Source organism: Camelina sativa, chromosome 3 (genome assembly GCF_030686135.1).
Source record: "Camelina sativa cultivar CO46 ecotype springtype chromosome 3, ASM3068613v1".
Classification (NCBI taxonomy): Eukaryota; Viridiplantae; Streptophyta; class Magnoliopsida; order Brassicales; family Brassicaceae; genus Camelina; species Camelina sativa.
Genome location: NC_141882.1, coordinates 7,692,638 through 7,709,989, shown reverse-complemented (window position 1 = coordinate 7,709,989; position 17,352 = coordinate 7,692,638). Strand labels below are relative to the sequence as shown.

Here is a 17,352-nt window from a genome sequence, read left to right as displayed (position 1 = left end):
TAGTAATAGTTTTGATCAGAGCATCAAACTTGAACCATTAGTAATAAGCAAACAATAATTTCATGCCCATTTATATACCTCAGCCGATCTCCAATTATTTTTCTATAGACTAAAATGTAGAAGAAGTCAAAAGAAACTTTGCCAAAGACCAAAATAAACCACTATATATCTACAAAACAGAGCATGCTCTGTTTCATCATTCTCATCAATAGATATGACGACTACTCTTTCCCTATCTTTCTTTCTAACGCTATGCCTTTTCGTAATCCCATCTCTCTCATCTGATTCTGATCCTTTACAAGACTTCTGCGTTGGCGATCTCAAAGCTTCTCCTTCAATCAATGGCTTCCCTTGCAAGTCAGCCGTCTCCGCTTCTGACTTCTTCTTCTCTGGCTTAGGTGCTCCTTTAAACACCACGAACGCTAACGGGGTAGCCGTGTCTCCCGCCAACGTCTTAACTTTTCCGGGTCTAAACACTTTAGGACTCTCGATGAACAACGTTGAATTCGCTCCAGGAGGTGTAAACCCGCCTCACTCGCACCCGCGTGCAACCGAAGCTGGAGTTGTGATCGAAGGATCGGTTTTTGTCGGGTTCTTGACTACTAACAACACTCTGTTCTCGAAGGTTATACATGCCGGAGAGATGTTCGTTGTCCCTAGAGGATTGGTTCATTTCCAATGGAATGTTGGTAAAGGGAAAGCGCGTTTGATAACCGCTTTTAACAATCAGCTTCCAGGATCAGCTGTTCTGCCTAGTTCTCTGTTTGGCTCAAACCCTACGATTCCAAATCCTGTTTTGACCAAAACGTTTAGGACTGATGATGTAACTGTGAACAAACTCAAGTCCATGTTTGCTGTTTGAATTGTTTCATTTATGATCTTTTTTCAATTCGATTTTATAGCATATAGCTACTTATGTGTAACAATTGGTATGGAAAATTTGAAACTAAATCATTAATAAGATTCATTTCTTATCTCTTTTTTTTTCTTCTCGATCTCTATTCGAATTTTTCTTCTGAAGATATAATTTTGGTTGCAATGTAAACAATTTGATTAAGAGAACTCATTCTCTATCATGTTTACCAGTTCTTGGGGACTTTTGTTGATTCTCATATAGTATAAATTTTGATGCCAAGTAATCAGTGTTTCTTAGTTAAATAATTTGTGCAAAAGTTTCTCATAAAAACCTTAAGAGATATTCTTAGGCTACAGTGAGGAGAAGTAGCCTAAGAGGTCTCATTGTCGTATGATTGACAGAAGAAAGTGGATATGAGAAGCATCTTTCAATGAGTCACCCAATACAATCACATCTATTTTTCATTGCCTAAAATGTAATATAGATGCATCAGGGAATGAAGACATGGAAGCTTGTGGAGTTGGATGGATGCTAAAGAGCTTATAAAGGCACTGTCAAATGGTTTGGGGCTAAGTCGTATCCTCGGTTGCAATCTTCCCTTGAAGCTGGAGTAGTGGCAATATGTGATGTTTGAGAGCGATTCCAAGGCAATGCGTCAGGCATTACAATGGAGATCTTAGAGACAAAACGAAGGCATCTCATGCCAATGCCATTTTATACTTCCACCAGTTCTAGATAGGCAAAAAAGGGCCTCTCATCTTTTCCTATTTATCAATGCTTTTTTGGATGATTTTACTCTCCCAAAAAGGGTATCATAGCGTTGTGTGGAAGAAGGACACTCTCACCCACTCAACCTTTTGTTTGTTTGTAAAGATTCTCTCTACACCAAGTCGATTTGTCACTAAGGCACCAATTTGATAAGCTTTTGAATGCAGATGATAATTATGAAAGCTTTTCCAAGATAAAAAGGGACTCCTTATCAACAAAAAAAACAAAATCAGAGTTAAGAAAAAAAATGAAATTGCAAATACAAATGAGAAATGAGTTAATACATATGAAATTGCATATCTTCAGATTCTTCACTCCCATAGAACTGTAGAAGCCTCACCACGGCTAATCCCTCACTTATATATAGATAACCTCCTCTTACTCTCCTGTACCCATTTTCTTAACCCTCTGCACGTATACTCTTGGAGTCTTCATACTTCAGCCCTTCACGCGTGTGAGCTTCAAAACTTGGTGCCACCTCATTACTTTTTCCTCTTTCTGAAATGCACATGATAAGAGCTTATCACATATCCTTGGTTGCAATCTGCCCTTGAAGCTGAAGTAGTGGCAGTTTCGTCTTGACAACCTTGGCATTGAACATGAAACGTTAGAAGACCTTTATAGCTGGACCCACTGAAGAGTGTCACGATGGAGATATCTTGGAGAACAAAACAAAGGCATCTCATGCCAATTCCATAATATACTTTCAAATCTAGATAAGCCAAAAGGGCCTCATCTTTTCCGATTTATCTTGTGTTTAAACCGACGGTTCATTTGTATTCAGTAATCTTAATGATAATTTGTAAGTTTCACTATATATCAACAAAACAGAGGATGCTCTGTTTCACCATCACTCATCAACTCATCAATAGCTATGACTACTACTCTCCAAATCTCTTCTTCTCTTTTCACATATTTCTTTCTAAAGTTCTGTCTCTTCGTAATCCCATCTCTCTCATCTGATTCTGATCCTTTACAAGACTTCTGTTTTGGCGATCTCAAAGCTTCTCCATCTATCAATGGCTTCCCTTGCAAGTCAGCCGTGTCTCTTTCTGACTTCTTCTACTCCGGCTTAGGTGGTCCCTTAGACACGTCGAACTCTGACGGTTATGCTGTTGCTCCCGCCAACGTCCTTACCTTTCCAGGTCTAAACACCTTAGGACTGTCGATGAACGACGTTGAATTAGATCCAGACGGTGTGAATCCGCCTCACTCGCACCCACGGGCAAGCGAAGTAGGTACTGTGATCGAAGGCTTGGTCTTTGTCGGGTTCTTGACTACCAACAACACTCTTTACTCGAAGACTTTAGAAGCCGGAGAAGCATTTGTTATCCCTAGAGGATTGGTTCATTTCCAATGGAACGTTGGCCGAGTGAGAGCGCGTTTGATAACCGCTTTTAACAGCCAGCTCCCAGGAACAGTTGTTCTGCCTAATACTCTGTTTGGTTCGAACCCTCCAATTCCAAACGCAATATTGGTCAGAGCGTTTAGGACTGATTTTACAACTGTGCGCAATCTCAAGTCCAACTTTTCTGGTTGCAGCTTTTAATTTATGTTTTCTAAAACGATCTTTTGCAATAACGCTTTATCTATCCTGTTTACCAGTTTTTGGGGATTTTTGTTGATTATCTAAGACTAAAAGTATAATTCTGATGCCAAGTAAGCAGCGTTTCTTGTTAAATCAATTGTGCACAAGTCTCTCTTTAAAAACCTTAGAGACATAATGATATTCTTATAGGCTACAGTGCGGAGAAGTAGCCTAAGAAGCTTCAAGTGAAGCGGTCTCGTCCTCTTCTTCATTGCCTAAAAATGTAATACAAATGCATCATGGGAGGAAGACATAGAAGCTTGTGGAGTTGTATGGGTGCTAAGAGATGACAAAGGCACTGTCAAATGGGATTTGTGGCTAAGACATATCCTCGGTTGGAATCTGCCTTGAAGCTGAAGTAGTGGCACTTTAATGGGAGATTTCCTTGTCTTGACAACCTTGGCACTGAACATTCCAAAGCAATGATAAAGGTATTAGAAGACCTTCATAGCTCACCTCACTGAAGATGGAGATCTTAAAGAGAAAACGAAGGCATCTCATGCCAATGCCATCATACACTTTCAAATCTAAAGAAACCAAAACGGCCTCATCTTTTCCGATTTATCATGCTATTTTGGATGATTGTACCTCCCCATTTGGTGTACAAACCAACGGTTGATTTGGATGTTCACAACATTTATATTGAGTCAAGAAAACCTTAGGAGACATCATTATCAACAAATGGTTGTCAATGAAATTCAGAAAATCAACTCTTGTTTAGATTCATACCAACTAATTAATTTATTACAAGTTACTTCCTACGTTATAACCAGAAGGTTGAAATGTTCTGCTGATTACTTGTCTTTTCCATTGCTTCTTACGACAAAATCAATACAAAGTTTAAGAAAACAGAGCATCAAACTTGAACCATTCTTTCTCATATACCTCAAATTCTCCAAATTTTAATATTTTTAACAAAGAAAAGTAGAATGAGTCAAATTACAATTTTCCAAAGACCAGAGTAAAACCACTATATATCAACAAAGCAGAGGATGCTCTGTTTCATCATTCTCATCAATAGCTATGACTTCTCCTCTTTTCAGATATTTCTTTCTAACGCTTTGTCTCTTCGTAATCCCATCACTCTCATCTGATTCTGATCCTTTGCAAGACTTCTGCGTTGGCGATCTCAAAGCTTCTCCTTCCATTAATGGCGTCCCTTGCAAGTCAGCCGTCTCTGCTTCTGACTTCTTCTACTCCGGCTTAGGTGGTCCCTTAGACACCTCGAACCCTAACGGCGTAAATGTGGCTCCCGCCAACGTCCTTACCTTTCCAGCTCTTAACACCTTAGGACTGTCGATGAACAACGTTGAATTAGCTCCAGGAGGTGTAAACCCGCCTCACTCGCACCCGCGTGCAACCGAAGTAGGAACTGTGATCGAAGGCTCGGTCTTTGTCGGGTTCTTGACCACAAACAACACGCTGTTCTCAAAGGTTTTGAATGCCGGAGAGGCGTTTGTTATCCCTAGAGGATTGGTTCATTTCCAATGGAACGTTGGCCAAGTGAAAGCGCGTTTGATAACCGCTTTTAACAGCCAGCTCCCAGGAGCAGTTCTTTTGCCTAATACTCTGTTTGGTTCGAACCCTGAGATTCCAAACGCAGTGTTGACCAGAGCGTTTAGGACTGATGATACAACTGTGCACAATCTCAAGTCCAAGTTTGCTGGTTGAATCTTTTATTCTATGTTTTCTGAAACGATCTTTTGCAATAACGCTTTATAGCATTAATCGTATACAGTGTCTGTAATGATAAATTAACTAATCAGTATGAAAAAACAATAATAAGATTGATCTCTTTCTCTCTCTCTTTTTTTTTTTAATCTTGTGTGAATTTTCTTTGGTTGTTAAATTACCTAATTTTGGTATTGCAATACTTTTGGTATCAATCAGTGTAATTTCCTTTTATTGAAAAGGTTTAAGTTTTTATTTGATAACCTCTCCCATCTTTTTTTTGCCCATGTGTGTGGGAATGCTGTATCTTTAATGAACTAATTAAACTTCACCAATTCAGGGATATAATTAGCCTGACCAACATTGGGCTGAAGATTGGGAGCATTGTTGTGGTTGTTTGCCTGAGGGCCAGCAGCAACATTGTTGTGGTTGCTTACAGCAGCAGCATTGTTGTTTCCATTGCAATGTGGAAGTAAGGACTTCTAGACTTTTGAGCAGTAATTGGATCACACTCATAGAAATGGATGGGGGAGCCTATGTGTGTGAGGTTTTGTCGGACAGAATCAGAAATCTTCAAGAGGTTTCTATATCCTAAATCCGTTCTTTTTGAAAATGATTAAATGGAATGATAGAGTTTGGAAGCTCATCATTTTCAGGCAAATATAGTGCTTGTTTATTACTCATATTTACTTTTAACTTTTAACATTCAAAGTAACCTCAGGTATTCATAATTTACTTTTAACTTTTGTTATTTCCACTTTTTGTATCATAAAATTAATAAGATAAACATGTTGATAGTTAGTAGATACCAACAATTGCAATTTCAATTTAAGCTTAGAAACATATTGATGTTGATTTATAATAATACTTGTTAAGATCCAGGATCTATAATAAATCATATGAATGTCTTTTGTTTTTTTTTTTTTTTTTTTTTTTTTTTTTTTTTTTTTTTGTATTGTGTGGCCACAAATATCATGGAAAATTCACAGGTTGTGAATAATCATTGGTTAGAATCCATATATGTTAAAACAGGAGCATAATTAGCTTTTGATGATTATATATCAAACAATACAAATTATGATAATGAAAAGCACAAATAAAGAAGTGGAATGCGATATTTCCGTAGCTCACAAATTTCTACAGAAAGCCACACCACAATTGAAAAATCAGATCACTTCCTTGTTGACTTCTTCCTTCTTCTCCCTCATATGTCGTTGAACTTCTTCCTTTTTGCTCATCTTTTTTGCTTAGCTTTTTCTTCCTCTGTTCTTCATCTCACTTGAAGCTTCTTTTTCTTTATTGCAGGTTTTAATCAATAACTCAAATCTCAACAATCAAATATGTTATTAGGTGGTAGGGACAAAGTTAGTTTTTCCTACAGCTTCACAAATAAGCATAATTTTTTTTTTTTGTATTATAAAATATTTTAATCACCCAAAGTTTACTAATAAAATCTCATAGAATCACATTTCATTTTTTTCATATAGAAAAATAGAAAAACTCTAAAACACAATCAAATCTCCTAAATATTTCAACATTCTAAAATATTAAAATCCTACCAAATCCTTAAAATATCAAGTTTAATACCCCTCTTAATAATTTAGTTTTTTATGTTCAGGTAATTAAATGATCATAACATCTTTTCTTACGTTGGCACAACCATACACTCAAAATTTTCAGTTTCTCTTTGATTTATGTTTATGAAATCATTCTCAATTAAATTTGACAACAATCGAAGATGAACCTCACTTTCTCGTTATTAGAATGTCTTCTTTATTTAGTAGTTGAGAAGAGGAAGAGAAAGAACTAAAAATGGAAAGGGTTCTCCAAATAGCTGGGAAATCCCAAGAACAACTCTTTTTCTTTAGCTAAAATCGATTCTACGAACCCGTTGCTCGAAGTTTCTTCTTCAATCTGAGAAGCTATTGTCGATGTATTAGGCATCGTAGCTGCTGCTACCTCAGAGAAGTCGTTGCCGAACAAATTGTCTAGTTCTTGAGGATGATGATTCTGTTGATTCTCATGAAAGTTTTCTTGGTTAAGAAGAAAGTCGGACCAAGTGAAGTTAACCTCTGAATTCTCCTGAGCTATGGTGGAACAGGTTGAAGAGAACAATGGAGGAGACGAATTAGAAGAAGACGAAGAGGCGTACACAAACGTAGACTCTGGCTTGACTTGGTTCGATGACTCGGTCATACGCTTGATTGCTTGTAAATGAAACATAAGATCTCCTGAATCATCAGGTTGCTGTTGATGAGTATCCTCGTTGAGCGAGTGATTACGTCCAAGAGGTCCGCCTTGGTTAGAAGGATTAGGGTTTAGGTTCCCACCACCATTAATGTTGCCGTATTCAGCAAGTACGTGAGAAAAGGGACGGTGAGTGACATGATCTATCCCCATTTCAGACAGTTTCTTCTTTAGTTTTGTGTTCCAAAACATCTTCACTTCTTCTTCTGTCTTTCCTGGTAAATGCTGTGCAATAAGTTGCCATCTAAATCCACACAAACAAGATATAATCAGAATCTGCGAATTCCTCAACGTACGTATTCGAGTAATTCTCGATATAAGCACAACCTGCTTCCCATTGCTGCGTGCATCTTGATGATCAGATCTTCTTCTTCAGAAGTGAAGCTCTCATGCTTTGTTCCTGAATGATCAGTCTTTCTCACTCTGCAACTCTTCCCACATCTTCTAAGTCCTATAAACGTTCAAACACATATACATAGATATATCATACTAATATCTTATATATACCTATAATTAAAAAGAAAGAGAAAAATGTTTTTGTAACCTATTTTCTTAGGATAAGCTGCAGATCCGTTTTTAGACGCAGACGCAAACACAAATTTTTGGGTGGTCTCTCCTTCGTTTGCCCAAGGATTCTTTGATTTTGAAGAGCAAGATCTCACCATTTTCGTCTAAAAGAAACAAAAAATAAATTAAGTTAATAGTATAGGAGATATATATTAAAAGCTTTTCTTTAGAAAGATGAAGAATGAGGCATGTAATAATAATACAAAGGGAGTGTTGTGAAGAAGGAAGGGGTTAGGCAAAATGGGTTTGGAGGTATAAGAAGCGTGTGTGGCAAGAAAGGCATGAATATATTTGTTCATCTTTCTTAAATTACATATGCATGATTCTTTAATTATATATAAATTATTATTTTCATCTTTATTTTCCCACATCTCCAAAATTAAATTTATCAAAGAATAAACATTTGGTTCCAAGTTCTTTATCACAACTCATTTATAGGTTATAAAAATGTTTCCTAATATAATCCATGACAACTTTTAATGAAATAAAAAGTGGGTACAAGTCTTGAAGTTTACAGACAATATATATATATATTTTTTTTCTAAAATAAGCCATCTTTTAGTGAATGATTAACAAAGTTTATTTTAGTAGTAGTAAAATGGTAACAATAAAAACTTTTTTTTTATTATTAAACACTAACTAATATTAATTGGTGATTGCAACAAGTTTGTGCTTGTAAAACCAATTAATTCAATAACTAATATATTTTTTTAAGATATAGCAAATCCGCTTTAAAATAAATAGGAAAATATGAAAACCAACTTCATAAACTAAACCACCAAAACTAATTAATTAAAACCTTCTAACCATACTCGGCCTTCGCTTGCATGTTCTTCACCACCTCAATTATCTCATCAAGGATTGTCTTCATCTCATCAATTTGTGTCGACAGTGAATCAAAGTGGAACGCCAAGGTATTAGTTTCTCCCGTCATCAGATCGAACGGCTCTAATACCAAGTTGTTATGAACCTCTTTATTGCTTGAGAATTAAGAAACATTGAAAGCTTAGCTCCCTTTTAACCTTAACTTAAGATTCATGGGCTTTGAAGCTCACAGTAGTTTCACAGCCTTTAAAAAGATTTGCTTTATGTACCCATCATAATCTGATAATCGCGTTCAGCAAGTCTCAAAGCTGCGTCGTTTTACCAAAATCTAAGAGACCTTAAACGCGTTCTTAATAGTCAATACAATAGTTAGAGAAAGTTACTTGTACACTAATAATAATAATTCCATAAAAACATTAAACAGCTCTTAGGAATATCTGGTTCACCCTCTTCATCGTTTCTTTCTTCATGGTAAGAAAAAAATGACTAACCTAATCTACACATACCTCTTCGGCCTCCACAAGACCACAACAACATTCACCTCTTCAGTTATCAGCCGAATTTGCCTGAAGTACTTAAAACAACAAGAAGGCAGATATGCTTGAATGAAGGAAAACCCAATGAAGTGTCTCTTACCGTTTTAACTTTTCTCTGCAAGGGCTTTTTTGCCAGTAAATAACTCGTGAAAATCTTTCTTATCATACAATGGTGATTGACCAGAGGGAGCTTTAAGACGCAAACATAGGTCTCACTGTCTTGCTTATGAATGGTCCGTCTTATCATCATCCTTCAATACTGTACTAGGACCATCATCAAAACCAGATACAGGGGCAAGCTCGTTTAAGTCGAGGTAACGTCTTTTGCCTACTACGCCCTCAACTTCTTCTTGGTCTATTGTGCCGTTTGATTTGTTAAGTTGATTATTCTCTTTACCATATGCTGTATCTGCATTGTCATTGACCTCTCTCGGCTCTTCTTCTACTTCTTCCTCACCAGATTTTGTTTCTGGGTCATTTGCATTTTCTTCAGAGTCCTGACTTCCCATTGTGAAATCCCCATTCCCTGTTTCATCAGAATGTTCATCTGGCTCAACCAACCGCTTACGTTTCGCCAATCCTGTTGCTTCTTTGTCTGATTCTGAGAACTCATATTGTTGGTAATCGATTCTTGTGGCTCTTTTACTACGTCTCAGGCCTGGCCGAAAATCATTTGACCTTGATCTCACCTTAGGTTCTCTCCGTGGCATTTTCTTAACCCTCCGGGGTTCATCACTATCTTCTTCGCTTGCACTTAGAGAATCTTCTTCCTCTTCTTCTTCTTCTTCCTCATACTCGGCATTGTCTTCATCCCATTTGTACTCTTCATCTCCCTCAGAACCACTAGAGAGCTTCTTCTGTTTGCGCTTCTTCAGGTATTCTTCATCATAAACTGCTTCCCCATAAATGTCATCGTCACTTTGAAACTCTACCTCATTGTCTGATACAGTTTCAACAAAGTCTGTAACTGAATACCGTTGGGGCCGTTGTCTGCGCCTGTTACTGCCATGAAATGATACTTGTTAATTCAACCTAAAGTTTTGCAAGTCTGGAGGGGAAATTTAAGGAGAGAAGAGAAATACACTGCGTCTTGCCTTCTGTCCAGAGATTCATCTCGCTGCTCATCAAAATCATCATAATCAGCAAAATCAGAAGATCTCGCAGATGCTGTATCGTTCACAGGCTCAGTAGGGTAGGATGAACTGGTCGATCTGCCATTCGCAAGAGCGTCCAATCTGGCAGATTCTCTTCTGTGGAGAGGATGTTCTGGTGATGGATGTTTCTTCCTGAGATTATCACGAAAAACAAATAGAATGTAAAAAAAGACATTAGATAATAGTCACCGAATAACAACGTTAAAGGAAACCAATAGCAGAGATGATTAAATGCTAGGGCAACTCAGACGTACTTTGTTACTTTGATAGCTTCATTTATGGACTTGTCATAATCATCTGCAATAAGATTCAAAATTAGTAAACCTCTTCAGCCCAGAATTGACCAAGATGAATCTTTAATGCCAAAAATAAGAAGCACAGCGAGGATTTCCAACAAGATTATAACGTTACCAAAAGTGTATCTAACTGGCTTCCTATCACGGAGAGAACGTCCAGCACCAAGACCGTCAACAACCAAAAAGTTATCAAGGAGAAGAGCCTGTCTGTGTTGCTTTTTCAACAGTTTTTCTTTCCTCTGACAGTGGGAAAAGATATACCATTATATAAAGATGCCGTTAATAAGAATTATTCAGCCATGAATATGCGCTTGGTAATAGTCTAATAGAGTTCTATTCTACTACCAAGATGGAAAACAGGGGAAAAAAAAACTAGAGCAGATTGGAACCTTGTGTTCTTTTTCTATCTCAGGAAGCATATCTTTCATTAACTTCTTCCCTAGAGAAACTTCAATTCTACTAGTACTTTGAAGAAGTTTTTCCTGCAAAACAAAGAGACACAGCATCTCAATCAGCAGTAAAGACATGGAAAGTTATACCTATTATTCATTATATTAATTTAGTCCTTCAGTCCGAAAGAAGGTACTAAAGCATTGAGACAGATCCACAACATAAATTTGTTTGTGTTCACTGCAACAAAATTTTCCCAGAAAGGACATCCCTCAAGATTAAGATACTGGACAACTTAACAAAAACAATACTACTAACTCACTAAATATCCAACTGTGTACCTACATCGAAGTAGACTCAACTTGCACATGAGCCCTTTTCAGCCAATTTTTAGAACTACTAACATTTTAAGTTTATTCACTCACAGTCACCAAAGATTTCAATGATAATTTTCAAGCAATCTAAAGGTATGCACCATCCTCTGAAATAACTGATTCGCCACCTACATTTTTCTCAACCTATAGAGTATAATTCCCTTTTTGGTATCTGTAGAATTCTATCAGTAAAGAAGATAAATATTCAAAGCAAGGTAGTACTAGCCTGCACGCCGTCTAGCCATCACAATCACTTCAGAACCAAGCTACCAGAATCCATAGCAAGAATTAATTACAGACTACCTAGACTGACTTATTGAATGAAAAAGAGACTTACAGAAACGTCTTGGAATTCATCGAAATTAGTGGCAACAGTTTCCCATTGGTATGTTATGTTAGGAAGAATCTTGGAACCCTTTGTTCTGACCTTCAACACTTCTGCTTTCCTTATTTCCCGATATAAACGGTGACCAATTAAGGGATCATCCTCATACCTTACATAAGAAACAAACAGGTGCTATATCAGAGATATGCAAACAAGGGAGTCCTATTTAGGTCTTTTCTCTTTGCTACAGACCAAAAATTAACTCCATGTGAATCACCCCCAACGCGATCTTTGCGGAAAACTGACAGATGAACGCCAGTTTTAAGAGAGTTGTCAATGTAGCTCTTGATATCTTCTTGCTGTACAAATTCACAAAACCAATCGAAACTGTAAGTGCTAAAACCATCTTATTTTCAAGTGACGAAACAAGAACAGCAAGTAATACAGACGTGGTACACCAATGCAAGTACTATCTATTGATATTTAGATAATAGATCGACATACAGTAGCAACCATACCTCAACACGGATATCACATAAAGCTTTCAAAATCACCACACGAATGGCTGGATCAAGATTCTTGTACACTTCAATCTCCCTCCTATAGAGTAAGCCGAGAAGCTCAAAATGTGTTACTACAGTTACCATGATATTCAGAAAATTATAACAACTCACCCTTGCGAGGCAACAATAGGAAGGTCCCCTTCTGCGACCTAAATGAGTATAAGAAGTTCACGTCAGAACATGATATAATGAAAAATAAGTACTTCATTTATCACGACAAAGAAGTTTAGCAATCACTACCCAATGCCAGCAATCTCTTATTTTTCTGCACAAGACAGTGACCCAGGTATCACGTGTGAGGGCCATTCGAGTTACAGGAGGAATGGCCTGCAAATTGAAAATAAGTAAATGGTATATTGCTCATAGAGAGAAACAGTTAAAGCAATTTTAACATTTCATAGTAGCGAAGGATACTATTTGATTCCAAATCATGGTTGATTAGCATCCACATAAACCAAAGGAAATATCAGCACTTTAGAGTAAAAAGGCAATAATAACTAGTACACCAAATAAATCATGATATCATGACAATGACCAAGGATTTCAGTCAGTGAACTCTAACATAGTTCAAGAAATCGATTCAGAGATATTAGTGATCTGAACTGGGCAATACAAGCCTATAAGGTGCCTAGGACGGAAGCTAGTCAAAAACAGAGATGTTATCTGTTGGTCAATCAGCTGCTCAGCCAAAATGATTTGAAACTAAGAGTCACTTCAATTCGGTAAATTCATGATACAGTTGAACAAGTTGGTGGCAGTCTAGCCAAGCCTCTTTACAGAGGGGCTTTCAAAAATTTTTAGTTTTTCTGTCGGAATATTAACTTGAATTGCAGACAAGGATACGCCAGCAGCAGCCATGAAACACAGTTTCAACGGGAAGATATTAACACATCTTTAACAGGCACCCCTTCTATTTCTCACTGGCCACAGCACCCCGGATTACATATAACGAACATCTAAACTTTTATCAGAATCTTCTCACTCAAAACCAAGGCAAATTTTCTCTTCTAACCCAAAACAAAAGTGTTATCACTAGTTTTCGTACTAAAAAGAGCCAGCACTCGGTTTAGAGAACCCAGAAACAAGTGCTGTATATATCAATGAGACAACCTCTAGTACTACATTGAACTTAACACAAACAGAAACCAAAGGAAACAAACAAGAATTAGGAAACAATTAAAAAAAGACACGAGTAGTGCACTAAAAGAGTAAGAACGAACACAGCAATGGTTGGACCAAAGCACCAACCTTTAGCAGAGGAATATGTATATCACTCAAAGTATCGTTAGGAGAAAGCAAGGCCGTTTCAAACTCCTCGGCTGAGAACTCAGCATTGATCTTCAAAAGCGGTCTAAATACCTTCACCATCCAGAAAAAGAAACAAAAAAAAAAAAAAAAAAAAGGAGAAATGGTGAGTTTACTCATTGGGCAGCTGAAGAAAGAAAATAATCAGAGAATTGAAAGAAAAACAGAGAGCTCACATGCAAAAAATTGAGCACAGAAGCAAGTTCCCACATAGAACGAAGATTCCACCGCGGCATCTGCGAAGGTTCGGGCGGAGGAACAAGAGAAGTAACGATTTTACCAGAACTCGAACTCCCTCCAGCGACGCATTGCTGCTGAAGATTCTCACCGTCTCCGTCCTCCTCATCATCATCATCTTCTTGATCGCCATCCGCATCCTCATCTTCCTCGACCACCTCTTCTCTCCGTCGATGCTGCTCCCGTTTATGCTCCTTCTTAGGCTGCTTGAGCTTTCTCTCCGCCGCTTGCAGTTCTTGGAGACGCTGCTGTGCCCTAACAGTACAAGCACGTGAAGGACGCGTTCTCCTAAGCGTGGAAGGCTCCTCCTTTGGAATTGTGGTATCCGTAACCGGAGCTGCATCTTCGGGGGTTGAGTGTGGAGATCCGTCAGGGACGATATCGGAAGAGGAACCCATCGAAGAGATTGAAATTAGGGTTTTTTTTTTTTGTTTGGTTTGTTAAATTTGAGATTTTTAGGGAGAGAGAGAGAGAGAGAATCAAAACCCTTTTGGCATTGTTGGGGAAATCGAAATCGTTTTAGGAGAAGGGAAGGAAGCTCTCCAAAAAAGCGTCGACTGGGTTTGTTGAAAACGCTGTCGTTTTGAGAGTTGAGAGACGAAGGAAGGAAGTGAGAAAAAGAGAGAGAGAGAGAGAGAGAGAGAGAGAGAGAGAGAGAGAGAGATTGAGAATGGATGGTAAAATAAATGTCAAAATAGGGTCTCTCTCTTCTGAGAATTTGATCAGAGGCGAGAGAGTGAAACACGATGGGAGGAGAAATAGGGAGAGAGAGGACGATGGGGGCTCACAGTTTTTATTAATTAGGGCTCTCTCGACACTTATTTATTTATGGCTTTTTCTTTAATAAAACACTTTTTACAATTATCAAATTTAATTATTATGACTATTAGGAGTAAAAAATAATTATGACTATTGTTTTAAAAAATAACTCTCTATTTTATTTAAAATGTTATCATAATTTGCAAAAAAAAAAAAAATTAAAATTATTTGATTTGGGAAATATAACTATGAATAACATGGACAATTGAAGTAACTCAGTAAAAGTAGAACAGGACTACCATCTAAAGCAAAGGCATCTCTAAATAGCAAAGGTTGATCATTTATGATCTTCTCAATCGGTCCAATGAGTTTAAAAAGATCTAACTTTGGTTCTTTACATTATTAATACTTCATTTATGTCACACAAACTATTACTATTTTCCAAGAACTAAATTACAAACATATGAAACGAGTTTACATAACTAATGTTATTTACAATTTACAATACAAACTTCTCCAAGAAAACAAAGAACCTCACACATATATATATATATATATGTGCTTGTATTTTTACGCAACGTATATAAAGTAAGTAGCTTACTTACAATTTTTTTTTTTATAACAAATGTAAATACATAACTCAAGTGGGACTGAGTAACATTATGTACCTATACACTATAATATTCACAAGTCACACCTCTTATCGACGATGGAACCTCTTCTCGAAGATCTGTTGATATAGCGTCTTTGTGCGAAAAACCAACACACATGAGACAATAAATCCAAGGAAAGCCACCGACGCAATGATCACAAATGACAACCGGAAACAATGAGGACCGTAACACGTGTTACCTTCTCCCGTAATAGTATGATCATAGATATACCCAATCAATCTTACAGAGAAGATATATGAACCCATAGGACTAGCAATCGAAATGGTGTTGTAGATTGTGCCCATGTGCTTGACCCCGAATAGTTCTGACGTTATTGTTGGCATTAACGACCATTGTGAGCCATAACAAATGCCTATGATAATCGAACCGGGGTAAAGATTTCCTCGAAAACCAGAGGCTATGATTAGGTGACCTATAGTCATAGTTCCAAGAGTTGTAGCCATTAGCAACGGACGTGGCCATCCTTTACTGTGTAGCAATAGATCCGAGACATAACCGCCTCCAAACCGACCAATAAAGTTCCATATACTCCATAAAGCCAACAATGAGCTTATCTCGATGCTAGAGTATCTAAGAGACTCACCTATTTGTCTAATGTTGTTTATCGTCGAAATCCCCGATCCCATTCCACATACCATTGCGAGAAACAACAGCCAGAAGTCTACATTACGCATAGCTTGAAAAAGATTCAAGCTATTGTCTTCATTTAGCACTAAGATCTCCTCAGAGATCGTCGTTGCTTCCAGATTGTCTACCAGAGGAGAATAAACAGGTGATAATGGCTTCTCAATACTGTCTCGGTGTGCGCTTATCGCGATTAGTAGAGGCGAGGCAAGCACAATGAGTAGAACTGAAAGCGTGACGACATTGGCCCATGATGGTAAACTTAAAGTGCTCTTCAGAATAATAACGATCATAAGATAAGCTGCTATGATAAGTGACAAAGTTGATAAACCATCTAAATGCTTCTTCTCATCGACCGTGCTTGTCTCATATATCCTGACTAGAGGCATCACCAAGACAGAGAGAAGTGAAGGTACTATCGCAAGTAGAAGAATGAAAGTCTTTGGATCTCCAGGGCATATTGTTTCATACAACTGAATTAACATTGCTCCACTTAGACCAACAAAACCCTACAAAGTACGAGCGCAAGGCATAAGCTTTCCAATTTTTACCGAACTATATATCTCCCCTGTTTTGTGATGTTCAATATATACAACTAAATTAATGAGGATCATAGTGAACACATATATCAATCTTCAGGAACTAAAGAACTAGAGTAGACTTTATACCAACAGTAACGAGAGACATGAAAATTTCATGAAAGGTTGAGCCTTTTTATACCTTCATGATACCAACGGCAGTGCCACCATAATCAGCGAAGTTCTCTAAAGAGCTCACAACATTGGCCGTGTTAATAAACGTCAAAGACTGAGCAGCTATGAACATAAAAAGACACATAACCGGAACCGGAGGCCGCTTAATCAAACCGGTAACAGAAGCCCATATTAAGAAATAACCGGTGACGTTCAAAACCGCTCCGATCAAAATCACCACCCACGGTCCTCCTCTTCCTCGGACTTCACGATGACGGGGATTGAAGGTGGCTGCGGTGTATACAAGTCCTGATAAAACTCCGACGTTACCCCCAATGTCTTTGAAAACAGAGACTGTATCAAGGGTTGACTGGTCGTAAGATTGAGTTGACTTTAAGATCGAGGAGTAGATTCCGAAGGTGTAGGAACCTCCTAAGGTGCACTGGATCCATATACTCGCCGTCATCGCCATCCATTTCGTTCTCAATATCTCCGTCGACATCTTCCACCGGAGAATATATAAAGATTTTTTATAAAAGTTTTTTTTAACTTTTCAGGCTCTTGGCGCAAACGACATGCACACGATCACGAAGCTGAGATTTTATTTTGTTTTAAAATCCATTATTGGGCCTTTGGCAATTATTATTAAGTAGGCCCATTTTAGTGGGCATGACAGAGACAGTTAAGGCACGCTACAGCCACATGACGGCACGTGTAGAGAAGCAAGACGGAACGGGGAAGATTTTTTTTTTTTTTTGTCGCCAACGAGACTATGTATTGACATACATTTAGATTACATAGTTCCATAATATTGCAAACTTTAATTTTTATATTCTAGCACTCCTAGCTAGCTAGATTGTCAGCTACAACATTTAGATTTCAAGGAATTTTAACAAAAGCA

The 17,352-nt window shown here is 37.7% G+C and overlaps 4 protein-coding genes and 2 pseudogenes across 8 annotated transcripts; 2 read left to right on the top strand and 4 right to left on the bottom strand.

Moving 5' to 3' along the window:
• The first annotated feature begins 133 nt into the window (after nucleotides 1–133).
• Nucleotides 134–978, top strand: LOC104776014 (germin-like protein subfamily T member 2 pseudogene; annotated as a pseudogene). The gene has a single exon (XR_015595334.1). The product of XR_015595334.1 is annotated as a germin-like protein subfamily T member 2 pseudogene (transcript).
• Nucleotides 979–2,780: 1,802 nt separating this feature from the next.
• LOC147946680 (uncharacterized) lies at nucleotides 2,781–3,103 on the bottom strand. The gene is given in 1 exon segment (XM_087500803.1): nucleotides 2,781–3,103. A coding segment is annotated over 1 exon segment (195 nt). The 5' UTR covers nucleotides 2,976–3,103.
• Nucleotides 3,104–4,222: 1,119 nt separating this feature from the next.
• LOC147946679 (germin-like protein subfamily T member 1 pseudogene) lies at nucleotides 4,223–5,016 on the top strand (annotated as a pseudogene). The gene has a single exon (XR_015586781.1). The product of XR_015586781.1 is annotated as a germin-like protein subfamily T member 1 pseudogene (transcript).
• Nucleotides 5,017–6,624: 1,608 nt separating this feature from the next.
• Nucleotides 6,625–7,871, bottom strand: LOC104776012 (uncharacterized). The gene is made up of 3 exons (XM_010499999.2): nucleotides 7,675–7,871; nucleotides 7,458–7,581; nucleotides 6,625–7,374 (listed from the first exon to the last, which is right to left on the bottom strand). Exons 1-3 carry the CDS (start codon nucleotides 7,793–7,795, stop codon nucleotides 6,690–6,692), a joined length of 930 nt encoding a protein of 309 aa, XP_010498301.1. The 5' UTR covers nucleotides 7,796–7,871; the 3' UTR covers nucleotides 6,625–6,689.
• Nucleotides 7,872–8,838: 967 nt separating this feature from the next.
• On the bottom strand, nucleotides 8,839–14,520 carry LOC104776011 (DDT domain-containing protein DDR4). 3 transcript variants are annotated; one of them, XM_087508642.1, is made up of 12 exons: nucleotides 13,642–14,520; nucleotides 13,409–13,519; nucleotides 12,401–12,487; nucleotides 12,272–12,309; nucleotides 12,116–12,197; nucleotides 11,850–11,956; nucleotides 11,610–11,766; nucleotides 10,898–10,990; nucleotides 10,624–10,747; nucleotides 10,467–10,509; nucleotides 10,141–10,344; nucleotides 8,839–10,060 (listed from the first exon to the last, which is right to left on the bottom strand). In XM_087508642.1, the coding sequence occupies exons 1-12, from the start codon at nucleotides 14,098–14,100 to the stop codon at nucleotides 9,283–9,285; spliced, it is 2,283 nt and encodes a 760-aa protein (XP_087364768.1). In that variant the 5' UTR covers nucleotides 14,101–14,520; the 3' UTR covers nucleotides 8,839–9,282. The 3 variants fall into 3 exon arrangements, with proteins under 3 accessions (XP_087364768.1, XP_087364769.1, XP_087364770.1); XM_087508643.1 differs by having other exon boundaries at nucleotides 10,153–10,344; XM_087508644.1 differs by having other exon boundaries at nucleotides 8,839–10,054; nucleotides 10,153–10,344; nucleotides 13,642–14,518.
• A 354-nt stretch (nucleotides 14,521–14,874) lies between these two features.
• LOC104776010 (Nodulin-like / Major Facilitator Superfamily protein) lies at nucleotides 14,875–17,038 on the bottom strand. Its single transcript, XM_019243531.2, has 2 exons — nucleotides 16,480–17,038; nucleotides 14,875–16,268 (listed from the first exon to the last, which is right to left on the bottom strand). Exons 1-2 carry the CDS (start codon nucleotides 16,951–16,953, stop codon nucleotides 15,162–15,164), a joined length of 1,581 nt encoding a protein of 526 aa, XP_019099076.2. The 5' UTR covers nucleotides 16,954–17,038; the 3' UTR covers nucleotides 14,875–15,161.
• Between the last annotated feature and the right edge of the window lie 314 nt (nucleotides 17,039–17,352).

What these genes read in the sequence shown, in the direction of transcription:
- LOC104776012 (XM_010499999.2), bottom strand. Translation starts at nt 7,795, where the DNA reads ATGGTGAGATCTTGCTCTTCAAAATCAAAGAATCCTTGGGCAAACGAA. An exon ending in AGCTTATCCTAAGAAAATAG is followed by an intron (nt 7,582 to 7,674) that starts GTTACAAAAACA and finishes GAACGTTTATAG; the next exon opens with GACTTAGAAGATGTGGGAAG. An exon ending in CACGCAGCAATGGGAAGCAG is followed by an intron (nt 7,375 to 7,457) that starts GTTGTGCTTATA and finishes GTGTGGATTTAG; the next exon opens with ATGGCAACTTATTGCACAGC.
- LOC104776011 (XM_087508642.1), bottom strand. Translation starts at nt 14,100, where the DNA reads ATGGGTTCCTCTTCCGATATCGTCCCTGACGGATCTCCACACTCAACC. An exon ending in CTGTGCTCAATTTTTTGCAT is followed by an intron (nt 13,520 to 13,641) that starts GTGAGCTCTCTG and finishes TGGATGGTGAAG; the next exon opens with GTATTTAGACCGCTTTTGAA. An exon ending in GCCAGTTAGATACACTTTTG is followed by an intron (nt 10,510 to 10,623) that starts GTAACGTTATAA and finishes ATCTTATTGCAG; the next exon opens with ATGATTATGACAAGTCCATA.
- LOC104776010 (XM_019243531.2), bottom strand. Translation starts at nt 16,953, where the DNA reads ATGTCGACGGAGATATTGAGAACGAAATGGATGGCGATGACGGCGAGT. An exon ending in CTGCCGTTGGTATCATGAAG is followed by an intron (nt 16,269 to 16,479) that starts GTATAAAAAGGC and finishes CGTACTTTGTAG; the next exon opens with GGTTTTGTTGGTCTAAGTGG.